The sequence below is a fragment of the Herpailurus yagouaroundi genome, unplaced genomic scaffold (genome assembly GCF_014898765.1).
Source record: "Herpailurus yagouaroundi ecotype Mexico unplaced genomic scaffold, PumYag 219, whole genome shotgun sequence".
Taxonomy (NCBI): Eukaryota; Metazoa; Chordata; class Mammalia; order Carnivora; family Felidae; genus Herpailurus; species Herpailurus yagouaroundi.
This window is the reverse complement of record NW_024412450.1, coordinates 1,258,514-1,279,697: the sequence shown is the minus strand read 5'-3', so window position 1 is coordinate 1,279,697 and position 21,184 is coordinate 1,258,514. Positions and strand designations below refer to the sequence as shown.

At 37.8% G+C, this 21,184-nt stretch overlaps 1 protein-coding gene across 1 annotated transcript; it reads left to right on the top strand.

Annotated features, from left to right (window-relative positions):
- Positions 1 to 14,237: 14,237 nt before the first annotated feature.
- LOC121018406 (olfactory receptor 2W1-like) lies at positions 14,238 to 15,615 on the top strand. The gene has a single exon (XM_040457137.1). The coding sequence runs from the start codon at positions 14,578 to 14,580 to the stop codon at positions 15,520 to 15,522; it is 945 nt and encodes a 314-aa protein (XP_040313071.1). The 5' UTR covers positions 14,238 to 14,577; the 3' UTR covers positions 15,523 to 15,615.
- The last annotated feature ends 5,569 nt before the right edge of the window (positions 15,616 to 21,184 follow it).

Sequence of the window (21,184 nt, the reverse complement as noted above, 5' to 3'; positions counted from 1 at the left end):
TAACGTTAATAACTCAGTCAACAACATATGTTGGCGAGGATGCGGAGAAAGAGGATCTCTTTTGCATTGTTGGTGGGAATGCAAGCTGGTTCAGCCACTCTAGAAAAAAGTATGGAGGTTCCTCAAAAAACTATAAATGGAACTACCCTACGACCCAGCAATTGCACTACTAGGCATTTATCCACGGGTAGAGGTGTGCTGTTTTGAAGGGACACATGCACCCCCATGTTTATAGCAGCACTATCAACAATAGTCAAAGTATGGAAAGAGCCCAAATGTCCATCAATGGATGAATGGACAAAGAAAATGCGGTGTATATATACAATGGAGTATTACTCGGCAATCAAAAAGAATGAAATCTTGCCATTTGCAACTATGTGGATGGAACTGGTGGGTATTATGCTAAATGAAATTAGTCAGCCAGAGAAAGAAAAATATCATATGACTTCACTGATATGAGGAATTTAAAAGACAAAACAGATGAACATAAGGGAAGGGAAGCAAAAATATTAGAAAAACAGGGAAGGGGACAAAACATAAGAGACTCATAAATATGGAGGACAAACTGAAGGTTACTGGAGGGATTGTGGGACGGGGTATTGGATAAATGGGTAAGGAGCATTAAGGAATCTACTCCTGAAATTATTTTTGCACTATATGCTAACTAATTTGGATGCAAATAAAAAAATAAAACTAAAAAGAAATAAAATAAACAAAAAATAAATCCTAGCCAGAGCACCTAGGCAAGAAAAAGAAATAAAGGCAATGAAATAAAGAAGGAAGAAATAAAACTGTCTGTATATGCTGATGACATGAGGTCGTATAAGAAAATCCTAAGATTCCACCATAAAAGTGAACTATTGAACAATTCTGTAAAGTTGCAGGATACAAATTCAATATACAAAAATACATCATTTTTATAGAATAATTGCAAACTAGTAGAAGGGAAATGAAGAAAACTAATCTCATTTACAATCACGTCAAAAAGAATTAATTTCACCAAGTATATGAAAACCTGTACACCAAAAAGTATAAGGTTGATGCAAAAAACTGAACACACACAAATAAATGGAAAGACAGTCAATGTTTATGGATTGGAAAAATATTTTTAAATGTATATACCACCTAAATACAGCTACAGATTCAATACAATCCCTATCAAAATCCCAGTGGCATTTCTCCTAGAGATACAACCAAAAACCTTAACATTTATATGGAACCACAAAAAGCCTTGAAATTCTAAAGCAATCTTGAAAGAACAACAATGTTGAAGGTATTACACATCCTAATTTCAAACTATATTAAAATCCGTAGTAATCAAAGCCATGTGTTGTTAACATGAGAACAGACACATGTATCAATGGAATAAGGGGGCATATCAGAAATAAATTCATATTAATAGGAAACCTATGATTTATGAGTATATATATATATTTATATATTTATATATATTTGAATATTACTCATCCAAAAGAATGGACACCCTGCCATAGTGACAATACGGATGAACTTTGAAGGCATTATGCTAAGTTAGATAAGTCACAGAAAGACCCATACTGCATGATGTTTCTTATATGTGGAATCCTAAAAAAAGAGTCAAACTCATTGAAACACAGAGAGAAAAAATGGTTAATAGGGGCTGAGGGTGAGGGAAATAGGGAGAGGTTGATAAAAAGGTACAAACTTCAGCTGTAAGATGAATAAGGCATGAGAATCTCGTGCAAAACATGGTGTCTACGGATAATAACAATGTATTTCATAATTGGAATCTGCTGAGAGAGTAGAACTGAAATGTTCATACCAAACCAAAAAACTAAATACATAAGGCAATGAGGCACCTGATGGCGCCATTAGTTGAGTGTCCAACATCGTCTCAGCCATGATCTTGCACTTCATGAGTTCAAGCCCAACATCAGCCTCACTGCTGTCAGCACAGAGACTGCTTTGGATCATCTGCCCCCCCTATTTTCTGCCCCTTCCCCACTTGCACTCTCTTAAAATTAAGAAAACATTTAAAAAATACATGAGCCTATGGATATGTTAACTATATGGGGGAAGGTATCTTTTCAAAGTGTATACGTATATCAAATCTCCATGATGTACGCATGAAATATCTTAAAATTTTATGTCTGAATTTTATTTCAATAAAGCTTAATCTTGAAAGAAAGAAAAAAGGAAAGAAAGAAAGAAAGAAAGAAAGAAAGAAAGAAAGAAAGAAAGAAAGAGAAAGAAAGAAAGAAAGAAAGGGCAGCTTTAGGGGAGAGTGGTGAAAAGTGCTATTTTAGAAAAGGTGGTCCAGGAGGGTTCTCTGAGCAGAGACCTGAATAAAGCAAGAGGGTCAGTCTCAAGACGCTTATGAGGAAGAGTATTCCCAGGAAGTTGCAAGGGATACATTTGATGTGTTTGGTAAACAGCAAGAAAGGCCTTGCAGCTGAGTCCTAAGTGGCCCTCCAGCAGCAGCAACAGCAGCAGCAGCAGGAAAAGCACGAACCATGAGAAGGCTTGTATTTCATAACATTTTTAGTCTAAAAGGAATTATTCAGAATTAGGAGATTCTACAAGACAACTTGCCTGGCCTATTTTTTTTCTAATGTTAGTCAACATACAGTTCAATATTAGCATCAGGAGTAGAATTCAGTGATTCATCACTTACATACAATATCCAGTGTTCATGCCAAGTGTCCTCCTTAATGCCCAACACCCATCTAGCCCATTTCCCACCCACATCCCTCCATCAACCTTCAGTTTGTTCTCTATCATTAAGAGTCTTCTGTGGTTTGTTTTCCTCACTCCTCTTCCCCCCGCCATTCCCATATGTTCACCAGTTTTGTTTCTTAAATACCACATATAAACAAAAATCGTACGGTATTTGTCTTTCTCTGACTTATTTCACCTAGCATAATACATCCTAGCTCCATCCACATTGTTGCAAATGGAAACTATTTCATTCTGCTTGAACGTTGAGTAATATTCCATGATATATATCTATATTGTCATATTTTCTTTATCTATTCATCAGTCAATAGACATTTGGGCTCTTTCCATAATCTGACTATTTCAGATAATGCTTCTATAAATAGCGGGATGCAATTCAAATCAGCATTTTCATAAACTTTGGGAAGTACCTAACAGTGCAATTACTGAGTGGTAGGGTTTTTCTATTTTTCGTTTTCTGACAAACCTCCATACAGTTTTCTAGAGTCACTGCACCACTTTTCATTTCCATCAGCAGTTTAAGACAGTTCCCCTTTCTCTGCATCCTTGCCAACATCTGTTGTTTTATGAGTTGTTAATTTTAGTCATTCTGATAGGTGTCGGACAAGTGATGAGGTACTACTATGGTTTTGATTTGCATTTTCCTAATGATGAGTGATGTTAAGATCCTTTCATGTGTCTCTTGGCTATCTGGGTGTCTTCCTTGGAAAAAAAAGTCTATTCTTGTCTTCTGCCCATTTTTAACTGGATTTTTTGTTTTATTAGTGTTGAGTGTTATATGTTGTTTATATTTTTGGATACTAACCCTTTATCAGATATGTCATTTTCAAATATCTTCTCCTATTCTATAGGCTGCCTTTTAGTTTTGTTGGTTGTTTCCTTTTCTGTGTGGAAGTTATTTATCTTGGTGAAGTCCCAACAGTTCATGTTTCCTTTTCTTTCCCATGCCTCACAAGAATTTTCTAGTAAGACCTTGCCAAGGCCAATGTCAAAGAGGTTACTGTCTTAGTTGTCCTCTGGGATTTGGATGGTTTCCTTTCTCACATTTAGGTCTTTCATCCATTTTGAATTCACTTTTGTGTATGGTGTAAGAAAGTGGTCCAGGTTCATTCTTTTGCATGTCGGTCTCCAGTTTTCACAACACCATTTGTTGAAGAGACTCTTTTTTCCACTGGATATTCTTTCCTGCTTTGTTGAAGATTAGTTGACCATATGGTATGGGTCCATTTTTGGTTCTGTATTCTGTTCCATTGATCTAAGTGTCTGTTTTTGTGCCACTAGCATACTATCTTAATGATTACAGTTTTGTAACACAACCAAAAGTCTAGAATTGTAATGCCTCCAGCTTTGCTTTGCTTCTCTAGATTGCTTTGGCTATTTGGGGTCTTTTGTGGTTCCATACAAATTTTAGGATTGTTGCTACTAGCTCTGCAAAAAATGTCCGTTGTGTTTTGATATGGTTTAGTTGCCTTAGTATGGACATTTTAACAATATTTTCCTTTCCAATCATGAGCATGGAATGTTTTTCCATTTCTCCACGTCATCTTCCATTTCTCTCATGAGTATTCTATAGTTTTCAGAGTACACACATTTTCCCTCTTTGGTTAAGTTTCTTTCTAGGTTTCTTATGGTTTTTGGTGCAATGGTAAATGGGCTGGATTCCTTGATTTCTTTTCTGCAGCTTCATTATCGCGTATAGAGATGCAGAGTTTTTCTGCTCACCGATTTTGTATCTTGTGACTTCACTGAATTTGTTTATCAGTCTAGTAACTTTTTGGTGGAGCCTTTCAGGTTCCCTACATGGAGAACCATGTCATCCTAGAATAATGAAAGCTTGACTTCTTCCTTGCTGATTTGGATGCGCTTTTTGTTTTTTTCGTGTTGTCCGATTGCAGAGGTTAGGATTTCTAGTACTATGTTAAATAACACTGGTGAGAGTGGACATCCCTTTTTGTTCCTGAATGTAGAGGTACAGCTCTCAATTTTTCACCCTTGAGGATTACCTTATCTTTGAGTATTTTGTATATGGCTTTTATGATTTGGAGGTATGTTCTTTCTATCCCTACTTTATTGAGTGTTTTTATGATGAATGGATGTGGTACTTTGTCATTTTTTTCTGCATCTATTGACAGAATCCTATGGCTCTTATCCTTTCTTTTATTGATGTGGTGTATCACATTGATTGATTTGCCAATATTGAACAACTTTGCAGCAGGGGAGTAACTCCCACTTGATCATGGTGAATAGTTCTTTTAGTGTACTGTTGGATTCAATTTGCTAGTATTTTCTTGATAATTTTTGCATTCATGCATGTTCATGCAGGATACTGGCCTGCTCTTCCCTTTTTGTGGGGTCTTTGCCTGGTTTAGGAATCAGGGTAATGCTTACCTAATAGATGCATTTGGAAGTTTTCCTTCCATTTCTATTTTTTTGGAATAGCTTCAGAAGAATGGCTATTAACACCTCTTTAAATATTTGGTGAACTCTCCAATGAAGCTCTCTGGCCTTAGACTTTTTTTTTTTTTTTCTGGGAGCTTTCGTATTCCTCGTTCACTTTCCTTGCTGGTTGTCAGTCTTTTCAGCCTTTCTATTTCTTCCTTTTCAGCTTTGGTAATTTATATGTTTCTATAATTTTATCCATTTCTCCCAGATTTCCCAGTTTATTGACATATAAATTTTCATAACATTCTCTTATATTGTTTGTATTTCTGTGGCGTTGGTTGTTATTTCTCCTCCCTCATATGTGATTTTATTTATGTGGGTCCTTTCTCTTTTATTCTTGATACATCTGGTGAGGAGTTTCTCAATTTTATTAATTTTTTCAAAGCACCAGCTCCTGGTTGCATTTACCTGCACTACTGTTTCTTTGGCTTCCATATCATTTATTTCTGCTCTAAACTTTATTTCCTTCCTTTGGCTGGCTTTGGGCTTCATTTGTTGTCTTTCTCTATTTCCTTTTGTTGTAAGGCTAGGCTGTTTATTTGAGGTTGCTGATCAATATTGAGGTATTGTTGTAGAAAAAGACTCACTGAGCACTACAGGAGAATTCTAGGCCCAGAAACATACTAGCTCCCTCACATGCACACACACATATGAAGGATTTTAATAATAAAGAGATATGATGGCATCACTGGGAAAAGAAAAATATTTAACAAATTAAACTGGAATTTGATTCTTCATATGGAAAACCAAATTTGGCCCCCTATGCTCTGCTATACACATATATTAATTCCACGTGTATTTAAGGTATGACTTTAAAATGATTAGGAATATATGTATATATTTATATATGTAAATATCATTCTGACTCTGGAATAGAGAAGGAGAAGGATTACTAAAGATAAATTAAAATATTCTTCCATGATTAAATTTAGAAAATCTGACCAGCAAGAGACATGTCTTTTAGAGTAAAATGCCAAGGGAGCACCTGGGTGACTCAGTTGGTTAAGCATCCAACTTTGGCTCAGGTCATGATCTCACAGTTTGTGCGCTTGAGCCCTACATCAGGCTCTATGTTGACCACTTAGAGCCTGGAACCTGCTTCAGATTCTGTGTCTCCCTCTCTCTCTGCCCCTCCCCTGCTCACATTCTGTCTCTCTGTCCTTCAAAAATAAATAAATATTTTAAAATTCAAGTTTAATGCCAAGGAAACACTAAGAAAAAATATTGCCAGGCATACAACCAACAGATAGTTCAAATAAATCATAAAAATCTCTAAAAATTAATAAGTAAAAAAGAGAAGCAAGGCCAAAGAACAGTTGTCAGAACCTACAAATGGGTTTTCAAAGAAGGACAATGTTACGTAGCAGTAAGTATATGAAGATAAGTCAACTTCATTAGTTTTTAGGTAAATGGAAATCAAAGCTACAGCTAGATAGCACTTATAATCTTTCAGTTGGCAATAATTTAAAAGTCCACAGGACAAGGCATGGATAAAATGTAGATCAATGGAATAATTTATACAAAACTAGGGTAGGAGAAATTATAAAACCATTTTAGGGGGAAATATCTTATAAAGTTTGCTTATTCCATAACCAGCAATTCTTATCCTAGGCATACACCCAAAAGACCTTCTTGCATACACTATCCCAAGAGACATGAACAAAATTGTTCATCTTAACTAACGTCTTTCATACGAGTCCAAAAGTATAATCAGCCAAAATGGCCATCAGTGAGTGAGGAGACAAAATAATTATAATATGTTCACACAATGGAATATTATACAGTAGTGTAAGTAAATGAACCACAGCTACCCCTAAATATTACATAATCTCAGTGACAAAAAGGTGAAAAAAGGAAAATTCCAAAATAACATATAACATATAAGAAATGATACCATTTTCAAATGAACTAAGTTTTAAAATACATGCTATTTAGGCATCAACATATGTGTGTGCGTATGTCAATATAAAAACTACATTCTAATTCAAGTGTGTAATGAACACAAAATTCAGGATCATGATTTACCAAGGGTCAGGTAGGAATAAGAATTTTAAAAGGGGAGAAGTAGCTATAAATTTAACATCCCAGTTCTTGAATTGAGTGGTAGGCCAAAATATGTTCATGGCATTATTTTTAATTGATTGAAAAAGGAACAATGATGATATGGCTCACTTACCACAGAATTAAGATGATTCTGTAATTTTTTTGACATATATTATCTTCTGGCAAATACAACAACTAGATAATGCCTACATTTCTTCAACTTGACACACAAAAAAGTTCAATTAAATGTACTAATTTTTGTAGACAGCTTACATTATATTTGAAATCTTCAATAGTAAATATAATACACAAATAAATCCATCTCTGAAATTAATTTCCATGGAATAAATTTAAAAAGAAAAAGACAAGATGAAACCCGGTATCTTATGGGAACCTTTCCTAAAATAGTTGTTTGGAGAAGCGTCTGACCATAGTCTAAGATTTGTTAATCACCTCTGTGGGGCACCAGTCCCCAAGGTCTACACCACATGCACCGACTAGCCTTCATGTTCTACATAAACACTTCTTGGAGCACAAGTATACCAGAGAAGGGCTCTCCTTTCATGGGCAGACATCAGCCTACAAATGTTTCTAATGGGAGTGCTCACTAAAAGACTACAAATATCCCATAAAAAACACATTTACGAAACAAAATTTGTCAACTTTGCCACCAATCATGATTCTAGTTTTTCTCCAACATCCACATTAAATAGAGACTTCACTGAATCTTAGCTCAGCTGTTCCATTTAAATGCAAATGTGATTGTGGAGTTAGTATAATAAAGTGGTGGCTCATCAGTATTTCATGGACTCAGTAACTTGCCAAACAAGAATTCTTCTGACTACCTGTGTAATAATGGCAACATGGGTATCTTTGGGCTACATAAGAACATGAGAGCTGTGAATTCTTCACTCCTGAAATGTAAATATGTTCTAACTTTCTTCCTAGTTTTCTTTCCACATCATTGTTACATTCAAATTATGTTTAAATATGTGTGCTCTATTTGTCTTAAATTTCACTGAACAAACAAAAATGTAAGCTCATGCTATACCATTAGAAACTAAAGTCCACACCATGAAAAATGAAAAGCTGTTTCAGTGAAAACATAGTATTCCTCTTTTTTAACATCGTTTCTTCTGCTTGCGTTCACAGTCTTAAACATTGACTTTTAAATTAAAATTACAATGACATCTAAAAGTTGAGACCCATGGTTTAAAACAATATAGAAAATGTTTGCAAGCATAAGATGAAAGCCCTATTTTGGATTCACAATATTAAATTACATAAGGTGAAACACTGGCTGGGCACTTCCAATTAGTATACCTGGGGCCTTATGTTCCCCAAAGCTTAAACTGGGTCAGTAATGTTTTTCACCTGCTAAACCTACTTAACATATATTTTAGAAACTGCGTGTGTGTCATGAATGCTCCCTCCTTTCTTCAATGATTTAGCACATCTGCAGTACTATGTTCACTTCTCAACTAACTAATCCAAGGTATTTTATAATCCATGGTGAGTCCAATGGATACCCACCAGAAAAGCATGGTAATTAAACTTCTTACAATGTGAGCAATGGCTGACAAGCATCTAGACTTAATCTGGGAACATAAATCTAAGAGTATATTTGATAACAGGATCTAATATTAAAGAAAACTCAAAAGATATATGAAAATATTTAAAGAGGCAAACTAAAAAATATTGTCTAGGGATACACAAGTGGGCAATCACACTACTAAAATACAAGGAGGTTATTACTATAAACATGAGGATAGTGGGTACTTTAGGGGACAAGGAAGGGTAATGATTGGGATGAGACACAAAGAGAAGTTCCTGGGGTGCTTGCCAAGGTTCTATTTTTTTAACTGAATGTTAGTTATCAGAATATTCACCTTGATTCAGTGAGCTTTTTGCTTCTATGTTTTATTTCATAATAAAACTGTCTTTTTTAATGAAGCCATATTGGATTGACTTATTCCATGTTATTTCCAGAATAAAGAAAAACAGGCAGTGCCTGAGAGTTAAAGAGGCATCTCTGAACTCAACATAAGGAGTAAGTATGAATCCCTCTTTAAAAGATATTTAGGAGCCTATACATGCTGGTGACTATGTGGAGAAACAGAAATCCTCTTGCACTGTTGGTGGGAATGCAACCAACAGTGGGGCCGCTCTAGAAAACATTGTGGAGGTTCCTCAAAAAATTAAAAATAAATCTACCCTATGACCCAGCAATAGCACTGCTAGGAATTTACCCAAAGGATACAGGAGTGCTGGTGCATAGGGGCACGTGTACCCCGATGTTTATAGCAGCACTTTCAACAATATCCAAATTATAGAAAGAGCCTAAATGTCCATCAACTGACGAATGGATAAAGAAGATGTGGTTTATATATACAACGGAATACTACATGGCAATGAGAAAGAATGAAATACGGCCATTTGCAGCAACGTGGATGGAACTGGAATGTATTATCCTAACTGAAATAAGTCCGTCCGAGAAAGACAGATACCATATATTTTCACTCTTATGTGGATCCTGAGAAACTTAACAGAAGACCATGGGGGAGGGAAGAGGGGGGAAATTACACAGAGAGAGAGAGGAAAGCAACCTATAAGAGACTCTGAAATACAGAGAACAAATTGAGGGTTGATGGGGGGTAGGGGAGAGGGGAAAGTGGGTGATGGGCATTGAGGAGGGCACCTGTTGGGATGAGCACTGAGTGTTGTATGGAAAACATTTTGACAATAAATTATATTTAAAAAAAATAAAAGACAGTTAGAAAGCTATGAAAACAGGAGTTGTGTGAATATTCTGTGGAAGGCCTGCTTCGTTGGACAGAAGGCTGGATTGTGGCTTCTGAGTCTGTGTAAACTCTAAAATTCTACGGCTTTCTCATTCCCAACACTATCCCAACTCGACATGGTCAAGAAAAGCTGACTACATTTTGTAATCAAGGCATGGGAGCTTAAGTCCTCTGTCTTTTCCTGCCTCTGAGTTGGTCAGTTCACTATGTACATTGTGTTTGTGGGCACTTTTGTGTACATGAGTGTCTGTGCGTTTGAAAAGTTATCCACACATAATATTTTAACCATTCCAGTTTAGTTTTAGACCATCATGGTAATATTACCAGTGGGAAAAATGAAGAGTAAGGAAAAAATAAAATAATAATAATTTGTGGGTAGGTGAATACAATGTTTAACGTTTTAGAATTAAATATGAACCAAGCATAGTTCTAGTGTTTTCACAAATACTAACCCTCACAGCCTCCCTGTGAGGAACATTATTAGCTTTACAGAATGTACAGAGAACATGATGTGCAAACAGGTTATATAACTGCCCAAGGAGACTTTACTTCCCACTACTTAGCTAGGATTTCACACCAAGCTCTGAGTCCAGAATCCATGCACTTAAGCACTAACTCAACTTAACTGACATCCTATCAGATAAAGACTTCACAATCATTAATTAAATGAAATTTCCATTTTTATATTGAGAAAAGCTGTATCCCTCTATCATACTACATGGTAATCACAGTTCCTTCTTCATGTTTATAACATTTTCAAGTTCTAACTAAAATGCTTGTAACAATGATACACTGTAGGTAATTTTCCTTATTTTACTATAACTGCAACAAAGAAATTTAGTATTCTTTGGCTCCAAACACACTATGAATATAAAGTACTCTAGCCAAAGCTCATGTTCTAACACTATATGCATAAAAAAATTATAAGCCCAAAAATAAAACTAAAAAAAATATAGTAAGTTAATTCACTCATTAATTACTCCATCTATTTAATGATATGATAATGTATTCATAAATAGTGAAATTTATGTATTCTTTATCCTTTTTCTGTATTCTTTCAGAATTGAAGTCAGATTTTACCTACAGATTTCTGAAGCAAACAGAGAATTGATCCATATGATTGGTAAATTCCAAGGGAAAAACAACTCACTGATTGTTTAATGAACTGATTTTTATTCAAGTTACCTATCTTGCTAATCCTGCTGAATGGCCTGATGAGTAGGAGCTAACACGGGTTTTTGACATGTGTAAGTGGTAACCAATCCTTCTGGAATAGGTTCCTTTTAATTCTGCAAAAAAATTATAAGGCTATTTAACTGGTGTAATAGCAGTCATGAAAGGTATTCAAAGAAACAAATGGCCTCTGTACATGTAAATAATGGTTAATAAGAAAGACAACTTTTTCCCAGCATCAAAAAAGAGCAGTATAATGAGGAACACCAAAATTGATTCAGAAATATCAGTGTCTGCAGGGTTGAATAGGAGTGAAAATATGAGGACAGGTTGGTGGTGATGCTGGTGGTGATGATAATAGCTGGAATGCAGACATTTGGACATGAATGTGGAAAGTGATTTTCCTACCAAATGGTGCAGCTTATCCCAAAATAGTAGGTTATTTACCTTTTTACCTTAAACTCCACTCCTTTGATAATGGAAAATTTGTCATGTCAAGTGATCTAATGTCATAATTTCAAGAAGGAACAGCTCTAAATATATCCTACTCCTAACTTATGTCATTAACTTTATGGATTTATTGCTTACCCAAAATACAAAGAACCATAAGTGTTGTAGTATATTAAGCTTTTTCAATTGTTTACAATTTAGTGTGATTGCAATTATCGTATTATTTTTATTATTATTATTTTTTTTTATATATGAAATTTATTGTCAAATTGGTTTCCATACAACACCCAGTGCTCATCCAAACAGGGGCCCTCTTCGATGCTCATCACCCACTTTCCCCTCTCTCCCACCCCCCAAAAACCATCAGCTTATTATCAGTTTTTACGAGTCTCTTATGCTTTGGCTCTCTCCCTCTCTAATTTTTTTTCCTTCCCCTCCCCCATGGTCTTCTGTTAAGTTTCTCAGGATCCACATAAGAATGAAAACATATGGTGTCTGTCTTCTTCTGTATGACTTATTTCACTTAGCATCACACTCTCCGGTTCCATCCATGTTGTTACAAAAGGCCATATTTCATTCTTTCATTGTCAAGTAGTATTCCATTGTGTATCTAAACCACAATTTCTTTATCCATTCATCAGTTGATGGACATTTAGACCCTTTCCATAATTTGGCAATTGTTGAAAGTGCTGCTATAAACATTGGGGTACAAGTGCCCCTATGCATCAGCACTCTTGTATCCCAGCACTCTTGTATCCCTTGCTAGATACAGATCCCACTGTATCTAGCAGTACTATTGCTGGGTCATAGGGTACATCTATTTTTAATTTTTTGAGGAACCTCCACAATGTTTTCCAGAGTGGCTGCACCAGTTTGCACTCCCACCAACAGTGCAAGACGGTTCCCATTTCTCCACATCCTCACCAGTATCTATAGTCTCCTGATTTGTTCATTTTAGCCACTCCGACTGGCGTGAGGTGGTATCTCAGTGTGGTTTTGATTTGTATTTCCCTGATGAAGAGTATCTTTTCATGTGCCTGTTGGCCATCCGGATGTCTTCTTTAGAGAAGTGTCTACTCATGTTTTCTGCACATTTCTTCACTTGATTGTTTGTTTTTTGGGGTGTGGAATTTGGTGAGTTCTTTCTAGATTTTGAATACTAGCTCTTTGTCTGATATGCCATTTGCAAATATCTTTTCCCATTCAGTCAGTTGCCTTTAGTTTTGTTGATTGTTTCCTTTGTAGTGCAGAAGCTTTTTATCTTCGTGAGGTCCCAATAGTTCATCTTTGCTTGTAATTCCTTTCCCTTTTGGAGATGTGTCAAGTAAGAATTGCTGCGGCTAAGGTCAGAGAGGTTTTTCCTGCTTTCTTCCCTACTCCTTTCGGATATTTTTTGATGTTTTCCTGTCTCACATTCAGGTCCCTCATCCATTTTGGGTTTATTTTTGTCAATGGTGTAAGAAAGTGGTCTAGTTTCATTCTTCTGCATGTTGCTGTCAAGTTCTTCCACCACCATTTGTTAAAGAGACTGCCTTTTTTTCCATTAGCCAGAGATTAGTTGGCCGTACTTCTGTGGGACTAATTCTGGAGTCTCTATTCTATTCCATTGGTCTATGTGTCTGTTTTTGTGCCAATACCATGCTGTCTTGATGATTACAGATTTGTAGTAGAGACTACATTCTGGGATTGTGATGCCTCCAGCTTTGGTCTTCTTCTTCAATATTACTTTGGCTATTCGGGGTCTTTTGTGGTTCCATACAAATTTTAGGATAGCTTGTTCTAACTGTGAGAATGCTGGCGCAATTTTGTTTGCGATTGCATTGAATGTGTAGATTGCTTTGGGTAGTATTGACATTTTAACAATATTTATTCTCACAATCATGAGCACAGAATGTTTTTCCATTCCACCATTGGGGCTACAGTGAGACTGGTGTGTACCTTATCTTCCCCTCTCCCAGGGACAGGACTCACTGTGGAGTGGTGTGGCCCCTGTCTGGGCTATTTGCACACTGCCAGGCTTGTGGTGCTGCTTTGATGGGATCTGGCCAAGGGTGTATTAGCTGGGGTGGATCAGCAGGTTGCACAGGGGCAGGAGGGGCAGGCTTAGCTCACTTTGCTGTTGGTGGTCCCCTGCTGGAGTGGCCCTGCAGCACCGGGAGGGAGGCAGGACTTTCAAAGAGATGGATCCACAGAAGCCCAGCATTGGGCATTTGCACAGTGCAAGCAAGTTCGGTGACAGGAAATGGTTCCTTTTGGAATTTCACCTGGGGGATGGGAGAGGGAAATGGCACCTGCCAGGGCCTTTGCTCCCCTGCTGAGCTGCATTCTGTCTTCCCGGGCTCAACAACTGTCTCTCCTGGCATCCTCTCACCCTCCCTGCTCCCCAAGAGCAGAGCTGTTGACTTTTAACATTCCAGATGTTAAGTCCTGCTGGCTGTAAGGACTCACGCAGTCCAGCCCCTCCTCTTTACAAGCCAGACTTCAGGGGCTCTGCCTTGCTGGGAGGGCTGCCCCTACACACCCCAGCTCCCTCCTGCCAGTCCGTGTATCACGCACCACCTCTCCTCCCTTCCTACCCTCTTCCATGGGCCTCTTGTCTATGCTTGGCTCTAGAGAGTCCATCCTTCTAGTCTTCTGATGGTTTTCTGGGTTATTTAGGCAGATGTAGGTGGAATCTAAGTGACCAGCCAGACAAGGTGAGACCAGCATCCTACTATGCCGCCATGTTCTGGAGAGCCTCTAACATATTATTTTTAGAATCACTCTGGTTATGAATAAACACAGGGAAGATATGGTCACTGAATACAGTGTTAAAAGAAATATTCCAAAAGGAGAGAGCACACAAACAAGTACATCTGGGATACTCATGCAGACTTTAGACATTTTATTTCTACCTAAAGTGATGCTATTTTTTGTTACCAGGGTATTGAATTCTAGACCTTCATGAGGAGTCATGGACACAAATAATGAAAGTTCCACTACAGACTTCATCCTGCTGGGGTTTTCTGATCTGCCCCAATTAGAACACATCATCTCTGGGGTTGTCTTCGTCTTCTATATTATGACTCTAGTAGGAAACACAGCCATCATCCTTGTATCTAACCTAGACAGCCAGCTCCATACTCCCATGTATTTCTTCCTATCCAATTTGTCTTTTCTGGACCTCTGTTATGCAACTAGCATTATCCCACAGATGCTGGTAAATCTATGGGGTCCAACAAAGTCTATTACCTATGGAGGGTGTGTGCTCCAATTCTTTTTTGCCCTTGACTTGGGAGCCACAGAATGTCTTCTCCTAGCTGTGATGGCCTATGATCGCTATGCTGCTGTCTGTCAACCTCTTCACTACACAGTATTAATGCACCCTCAGCTTTGCCAGAAGATGGTGCTCACGGCCTGGTTAGGTGGTCTTGGCAGTGCCTTAATCGTTTGTTCCTTGACTTTGAAGTTGCCAAGATGTGGGCACCGGGAGGTGGATAATTTTTTCTGTGAGATGCCAGCCTTGCTCAAGATGGCTTGTGTCTACTCAAAAGTAATTGAGATTGTTGTCTTTGCTCTTGGAGTGATATTTCTTCTAGCACCTCTATCAATAATTTTCATCTCATATGCAATTATCACTCAAGCTGTCATGAGGATCAAGTCAACAGCAAGGTGGCATAAGGTTCTTAATACATGCGGTTCCCACCTCACAGTAGTAACTCTGTTTTATGGAACAATCATTTATATGTACATGAAGCCACAGAATAGCACATCTGAAGATGAAGGGAAGTTCCTTACACTATTTTACACAATCGTCACACCCACCCTTAACCCTCTGATCTACACTTTAAGAAACAAAGATGTGAAGAGTGCAGTAAAGAGAATATTGTGTGAACGAAAATGGTCAGCAAAGTCATGAGTTAGATGGAAGAGAGGTAAGGAAATAACACTGACCTTTACCAACAGAAGATAAGTCAATTCATTTCTGTAAGGAACACTTACTGGGTGTCTACCTTGTACCAAGAATTGTACCAAGTACCGATTTGTAAATAGGTAGGAAGTACACCAAAATTATAGGAGATAGAGATACAGATACATAAAGGAACTTCAATTCATACACTTAAAATGCTTCAAGACTAATCTGGGACTACAGATAAATAAACATATAATGATTAAATGTGCTTAAGTACAGTAACAGAGATATGTACTAAGTACTAAGAATATATTTCACCTGGAATATTTTTATGTAGGATTACACTGGACACTGATTTTTTTCTTCCCAGACACCCCTGTACATCCACTTGATACTGCCGGTGGGGACTTTGTGGTGGAGACCAACTACCCACCCTTATTCATTCCACTTTCTGCTTCAAGTTTTAACTGCTGCAGGGTCACCATGTGGCATATCATATCTCTGAGACTGGCCTCCACTAACATAATATGAGGAGTGAAATGTGTGGAACTCATGGTTTATCTTATCTAATAAGAAGGTATTTATTCTCACCCTCCTCCCTCCTGTTCCTGCTGGCTGCAGTGTGGATGTGGAAGGTCTCTAGCTTTGCCAAAAATCCTAAGAGGGAATGAAACAATAAGATGGAACCAGAACCCCCACCAACAGAGCAATGCCTCCACAGTATTACAGCAGAAAAATATTCTATATTATTTAATATAATGAAGTCATTTTATTTTGGGGTTTCTCTGTTAGAGTAACTTAACTTTTAACCTCCATAGCCTGATAAAGAGTTTTAGCTTTTTCTTCTAAAGCTGTGTGATCCTGGACCAGCACAAACAGCGTCACTTGGCAACTTATCAAAAATGCACACTCTTGGGCCCAGCTCAGACCTACTGAGCCAACAATGCAGGATGGACTCAGCAGCTGACGTTTCTTACTAAACGCTACAGGCAATGAGGCTAAATTTGAGAACCACTATTACAGCGAATGGGGAGACATTGAGTCTCTAAACAGAATATTAACATGATTTCATAGATTTTAATTAATTTATTTCCTATAGACATGTGAAAATAGATGGGTACCATTTCTCAAGGTTCTTGAATAACAGAAATGAAAAACATAAAAGGTTTCATCTATCATGATCTCACGGTTCTTGGGTTCAAGCCCCGCATCCTGTTCTGTGCTGATAGCTCAGAGCCTGAAGCCTGTTTCAGATTCCATGTCTCCCTCTCTCTCTCTCTCTCTTTCCGCCCCTCCCCTGCTCATGCTTTGTCTCTCTCTGTCTCAAAAAATAAACAAACATTAATTTTTTTTTTAAAGTTACAAAGTTCCTGTTACAAAATGACAAGTCATGGGGTACTTAGATGGCTAAGCTGATTGAGCATCAAACTCTTGATTTCAGCTCAGGTTGTGATCTCAGGGTCATAGGATTGAGCTCTGAGCTGGACTCTGTGCTGAGTGTGGTGCCTGTTTAAGATCCTCTCTGTCTCTCTCTGTCTCTGTCTCTGTCTCTCTCTCTCTTTCTCCTTCTCTATCCCTATCCCTCTTCCCCTCTCCTCTGCTTGCTCTCTCTTTCTCTAAAATAAGTCACGAGAATAAAAAGTACAACACAGGGAATATAGCCAAAATATAGTAAAGTATGGGAACAGGTGGTGACTATATTTACTGTGGTGAGCACAAAGTAACGTATAGAATTGTTGATTCACTGTTTATATCTGAAACTAACCTAATATTGTATATCAATTATACTTCAATAAAAAATAAATGTAAACAAAAAATGTTACACATGGATTTTCAGCTGCATGGAAGTACCCTAACCCTTGTGTTGTTGAAGGGTCAGCCATAGAATGTTGGCTTTGTCACCAATAGATCCGAGTCAGCACCAGTTCTTCTGCCTACCAATCATAAGATACCAATCATAAGATACATTTTAACTTTTCTGAGCTACCTAACCTTTAAGCCTACTTCATAAGATTGTTATTGGCCATAAGTGCCCCATGCAGAACAGCTCTTGATAAACGTTTGCTATTACTAATGTGTGATCAATATATCAAATACAAATGCAGGACTCTCAACATCCTAGTGTCTTCATAAGGTCCATCTTAGTATTGATGGTATGGCATGTTTTCAAATATATTTATTTACCATATTCATATTTTGGAAATAAATAAATTTATTTTATTTTCTAAATAAAAACTTTTACTGGAAAAAATTTCATGTAAGAAAATGGTTATAATTTAGGGACATCTGGAGGAAGAGAACAAGGTAGAAGGACCCTAAACTCACCTCATATGACAAATACAACTAGGTAATACATCAGTGTAAATAATCCAGAAAATGACCCAAAGACTGACAGGGAAAAAACTCCACAACTAAACATAGAGAAGAAGCCACATTGAAGAGGGTAGGAAGAGTTAAGACATGCTCAGGAGCTAAACTGCAGGGTCTGGCCCCCAGAGGGAGGGACTGGTGGGCAAAGAGAGGGGAGAGAAACAGACTATTACACCTGGAAGCCTGCATGGGGAAAACACATCCCAATAATGTTTGGATTTGGAAATAGAGGGCCCAAATGTTGTCCGTTCTTACAACAAGGAGACTTAAAGCCTAGAACTTTGAAAATTAGTGGGTCTAGCTTTGGGAGAGCCTGGAAGGCAATAGGAAACTGAGTACTCATCCTTAAAGTCCCTAATAAGAAACTGAGTTCCTCATCCCTAACTGAGTCCCCTAAAACAACAAACAGCCCTCTGAGATACAGCACAGAAGCAACATTTTGAGAAACATATGAGGCAGATGTGAGGGAGTTATTTACTAATCTCAGGGTTTATTGTGGGACTTATCCAAGAAAAATGGAGCTGGTGCATGCCATTATCCCTGCCCCCACCCCCACCATTTCCAGCATGGATACAAGGCTACCTGCAGGAATCTATAATGGTTCTGGCATTCACTGCCTAGATAATTTACACCACACCCTGGCCCCTCCAGTCAAGTCTGTATCAGTCCTGGCACTGCAGATCCCGTGCACCAGAATACCAGTACTCCTTGCCAATGCCATGTATCCTGAAGGTGCACTTTGTGGGGCATCAGTCTAGTGGCTGATGAACTCCTAGGGAGAATGCACACATCTTGTTAAAACTGTGGACCTCACCCATGTGTGCTTTGTGAAGTGGACCCTGCCAGCCCAATCTCTGTGGTGACTGTGTATCCCATATGGAAGAGGGCTATAGCAAACTTGTTAAAAGTGTGTGCCCTGCCAACTACTGTCGAGAGCATGAAATATAGATGATGTTCCTAACAGAAACAGACAGAGAGTTAGGCAAAATAAGAAGACAGAGATGTGTGTTCCAAATGAAAGAACAAGACAAAATCACAGCAAGAAACCTAAGTGAAATGGACATAAATAATGTCTTACAGAGAATTTAAAATAATGACCTAAAGATACTCATGTCTTGAGAAAAGAGTGGAGAACATCATTGATACATAGAGATAAACAAAGAGATAAAAAAAGGAACAAACCAGACATAAAGAGCACAATAATTGAAATTGAAAATACATTAGACACTTGGGCTCTTTCCATGGTTTCGTTATTGTTGACAGCGCTGCTATGAACATTGGGTTGCATGTGTCCTTTCTAACCAGCATTTTTGTATCCCTTGGGTAAATTCCTAGTAGTGCAATTGTTGGGTCTCAGCTCTACTTTTAATTGTTTGACGATCCACCATACTGTTTTCCAGAGTGACTGCATGGTTTGCATTCCCACAAATAGAGCAAAGGTGTTCCCCTTTCTCTGAATTCTCACCAACATCTGTTGTTGCCTGAGTTGTTAATTTTAGCTATTCTTACTGGTGTAGAGTGGTATCTCACTGTGTTTTTTTTTGTTGTTGTTGTTTGTTTGTTTGTTTGTTTGTTTGTTTGTTTTTTTGGCTAATGGACACTTTTTTTTTTTTTTTGGTCCAAGAGCTTTTTTTTTTTTAATATGAAATTTATTATCAAATTGGTTTCCATACAACACCCAGTGCTCATCCCAAAAGGTGCCCTCCTCAATACCCATTACCCACCCTCCCTTCCCTCCCAGCCTCCTTCAACCCTCAGTTTGTTCTCACTTTTTAAGAGTTTCTTATGCTTTGGCTCTCTCCCACTCTAACCTCTTTTTTTTTTCTTCCCCTCCCCCATAGACTTCTGTTAAGTTTCTCAGGATCCACATAAGAGTGAAAACATATGGTATCTGTCTTTCTCTGTATGGCTTATTTCACTTAACATAACACATTGCATCCACGTTGCATCCACATTGCTACAAAGGGTCATATTTCATTCTTTCTCATTGTCATGTAGTATTCCATTGTGTATATAAACCACAATTTCTTTATCCATTCGTCAGTTGATGGACATTTAGACCCTTTCCATAATTTGGCTATTGTTGAGAGTGCTGCTATAAACATTGGGGTACAAGTGCCCCTATGCATCAGTACTCCTGTATCCCTTGGGTAAATTCCTAGCAGTGCTATTGCTGGGTCATAGGGTAGGTCTATTTTTAATTTCCTGAGGAACCTCCACACTGTTTTCTAGAGTGGCTGCACCAGTTTGCATTCCCACCAACAGTGCAAGAGGATTCCCGTTTCTCCACATCCTCGCCAGCATCTATAGTCTCCTCATTTGTTCATTTTAGTCACTATGACCGGTGTGAAGTGGTATCTGAGTGTGGTTTTGATTTGTATTTCCCTGATGAGTAGCGACATTGAGCATCTTTTCATGTGCCTGTTGGCCATCTGGATGTCTTCTTTAGAGCAGTGTCTATTCATGTTTTCTGCCCATTTCTTCACTGGATTATTTGGGGTTTTTTTGGGTGTTGAATTTGATAATTTCATTGTAGATTTGGATACTTACCCTTTATCAGATGTCATGTGTAAATATATTCTCTCGTTCCATCAGTTGTCTTAGTTTTGCTGATTGTTTCCTTCACTGTGTAGACCTTTTTATGTTTTTTTTTAAATTTATTTAAATCAAAGTTAGCTAACATCTAGTGTAATTATGATTTCAGGAATATAATTTAGTGATTCATCACTTACATATAACACTGAATGCTCATCCCAAGGGCCCCTTCTAATGCCTAGCTATCATTTAGCCCACCCTTCCACCCAACAACATGCCAGCAACCCTCAGTTTGTTCCCTGTATTTAAGAGTCTCTAATGGTTTGCCTCCCTCTCTCTTTTTATCTTATTTTTGCTTACCTGCCCCTATGTTTATCTTGTTTGTTTCTTAAATTCCATATATAAGTGAAATAAAATGGAATCTTTCTCCTACTGTCTTATTTTGCTTAGCATAATACACCCTAGTTCCATCCACATTGGTAAAAATGGCAAGAGTTCATTTTTTTATTGAATCACATCTTCTTAATTCATTCACCAGTCAAAAGACACTGGGGTTCTTTCAATACTTTGGCTATTGTTGATAGTGCTGGTATAAACATTGGGGTGCAGGTGCCCCTGTGAATCACCATTTTTGTATCCTTTGGATAAATACCTAGCAGTGCAATTGCTGGGTTGTAGGGTAGTTCTATTTTTAACCTTTGAGGAACCTCCATATTGTTTCCCAGAGTGGCTGCGTCACTTTGCATTCCCACTAACAATGCAA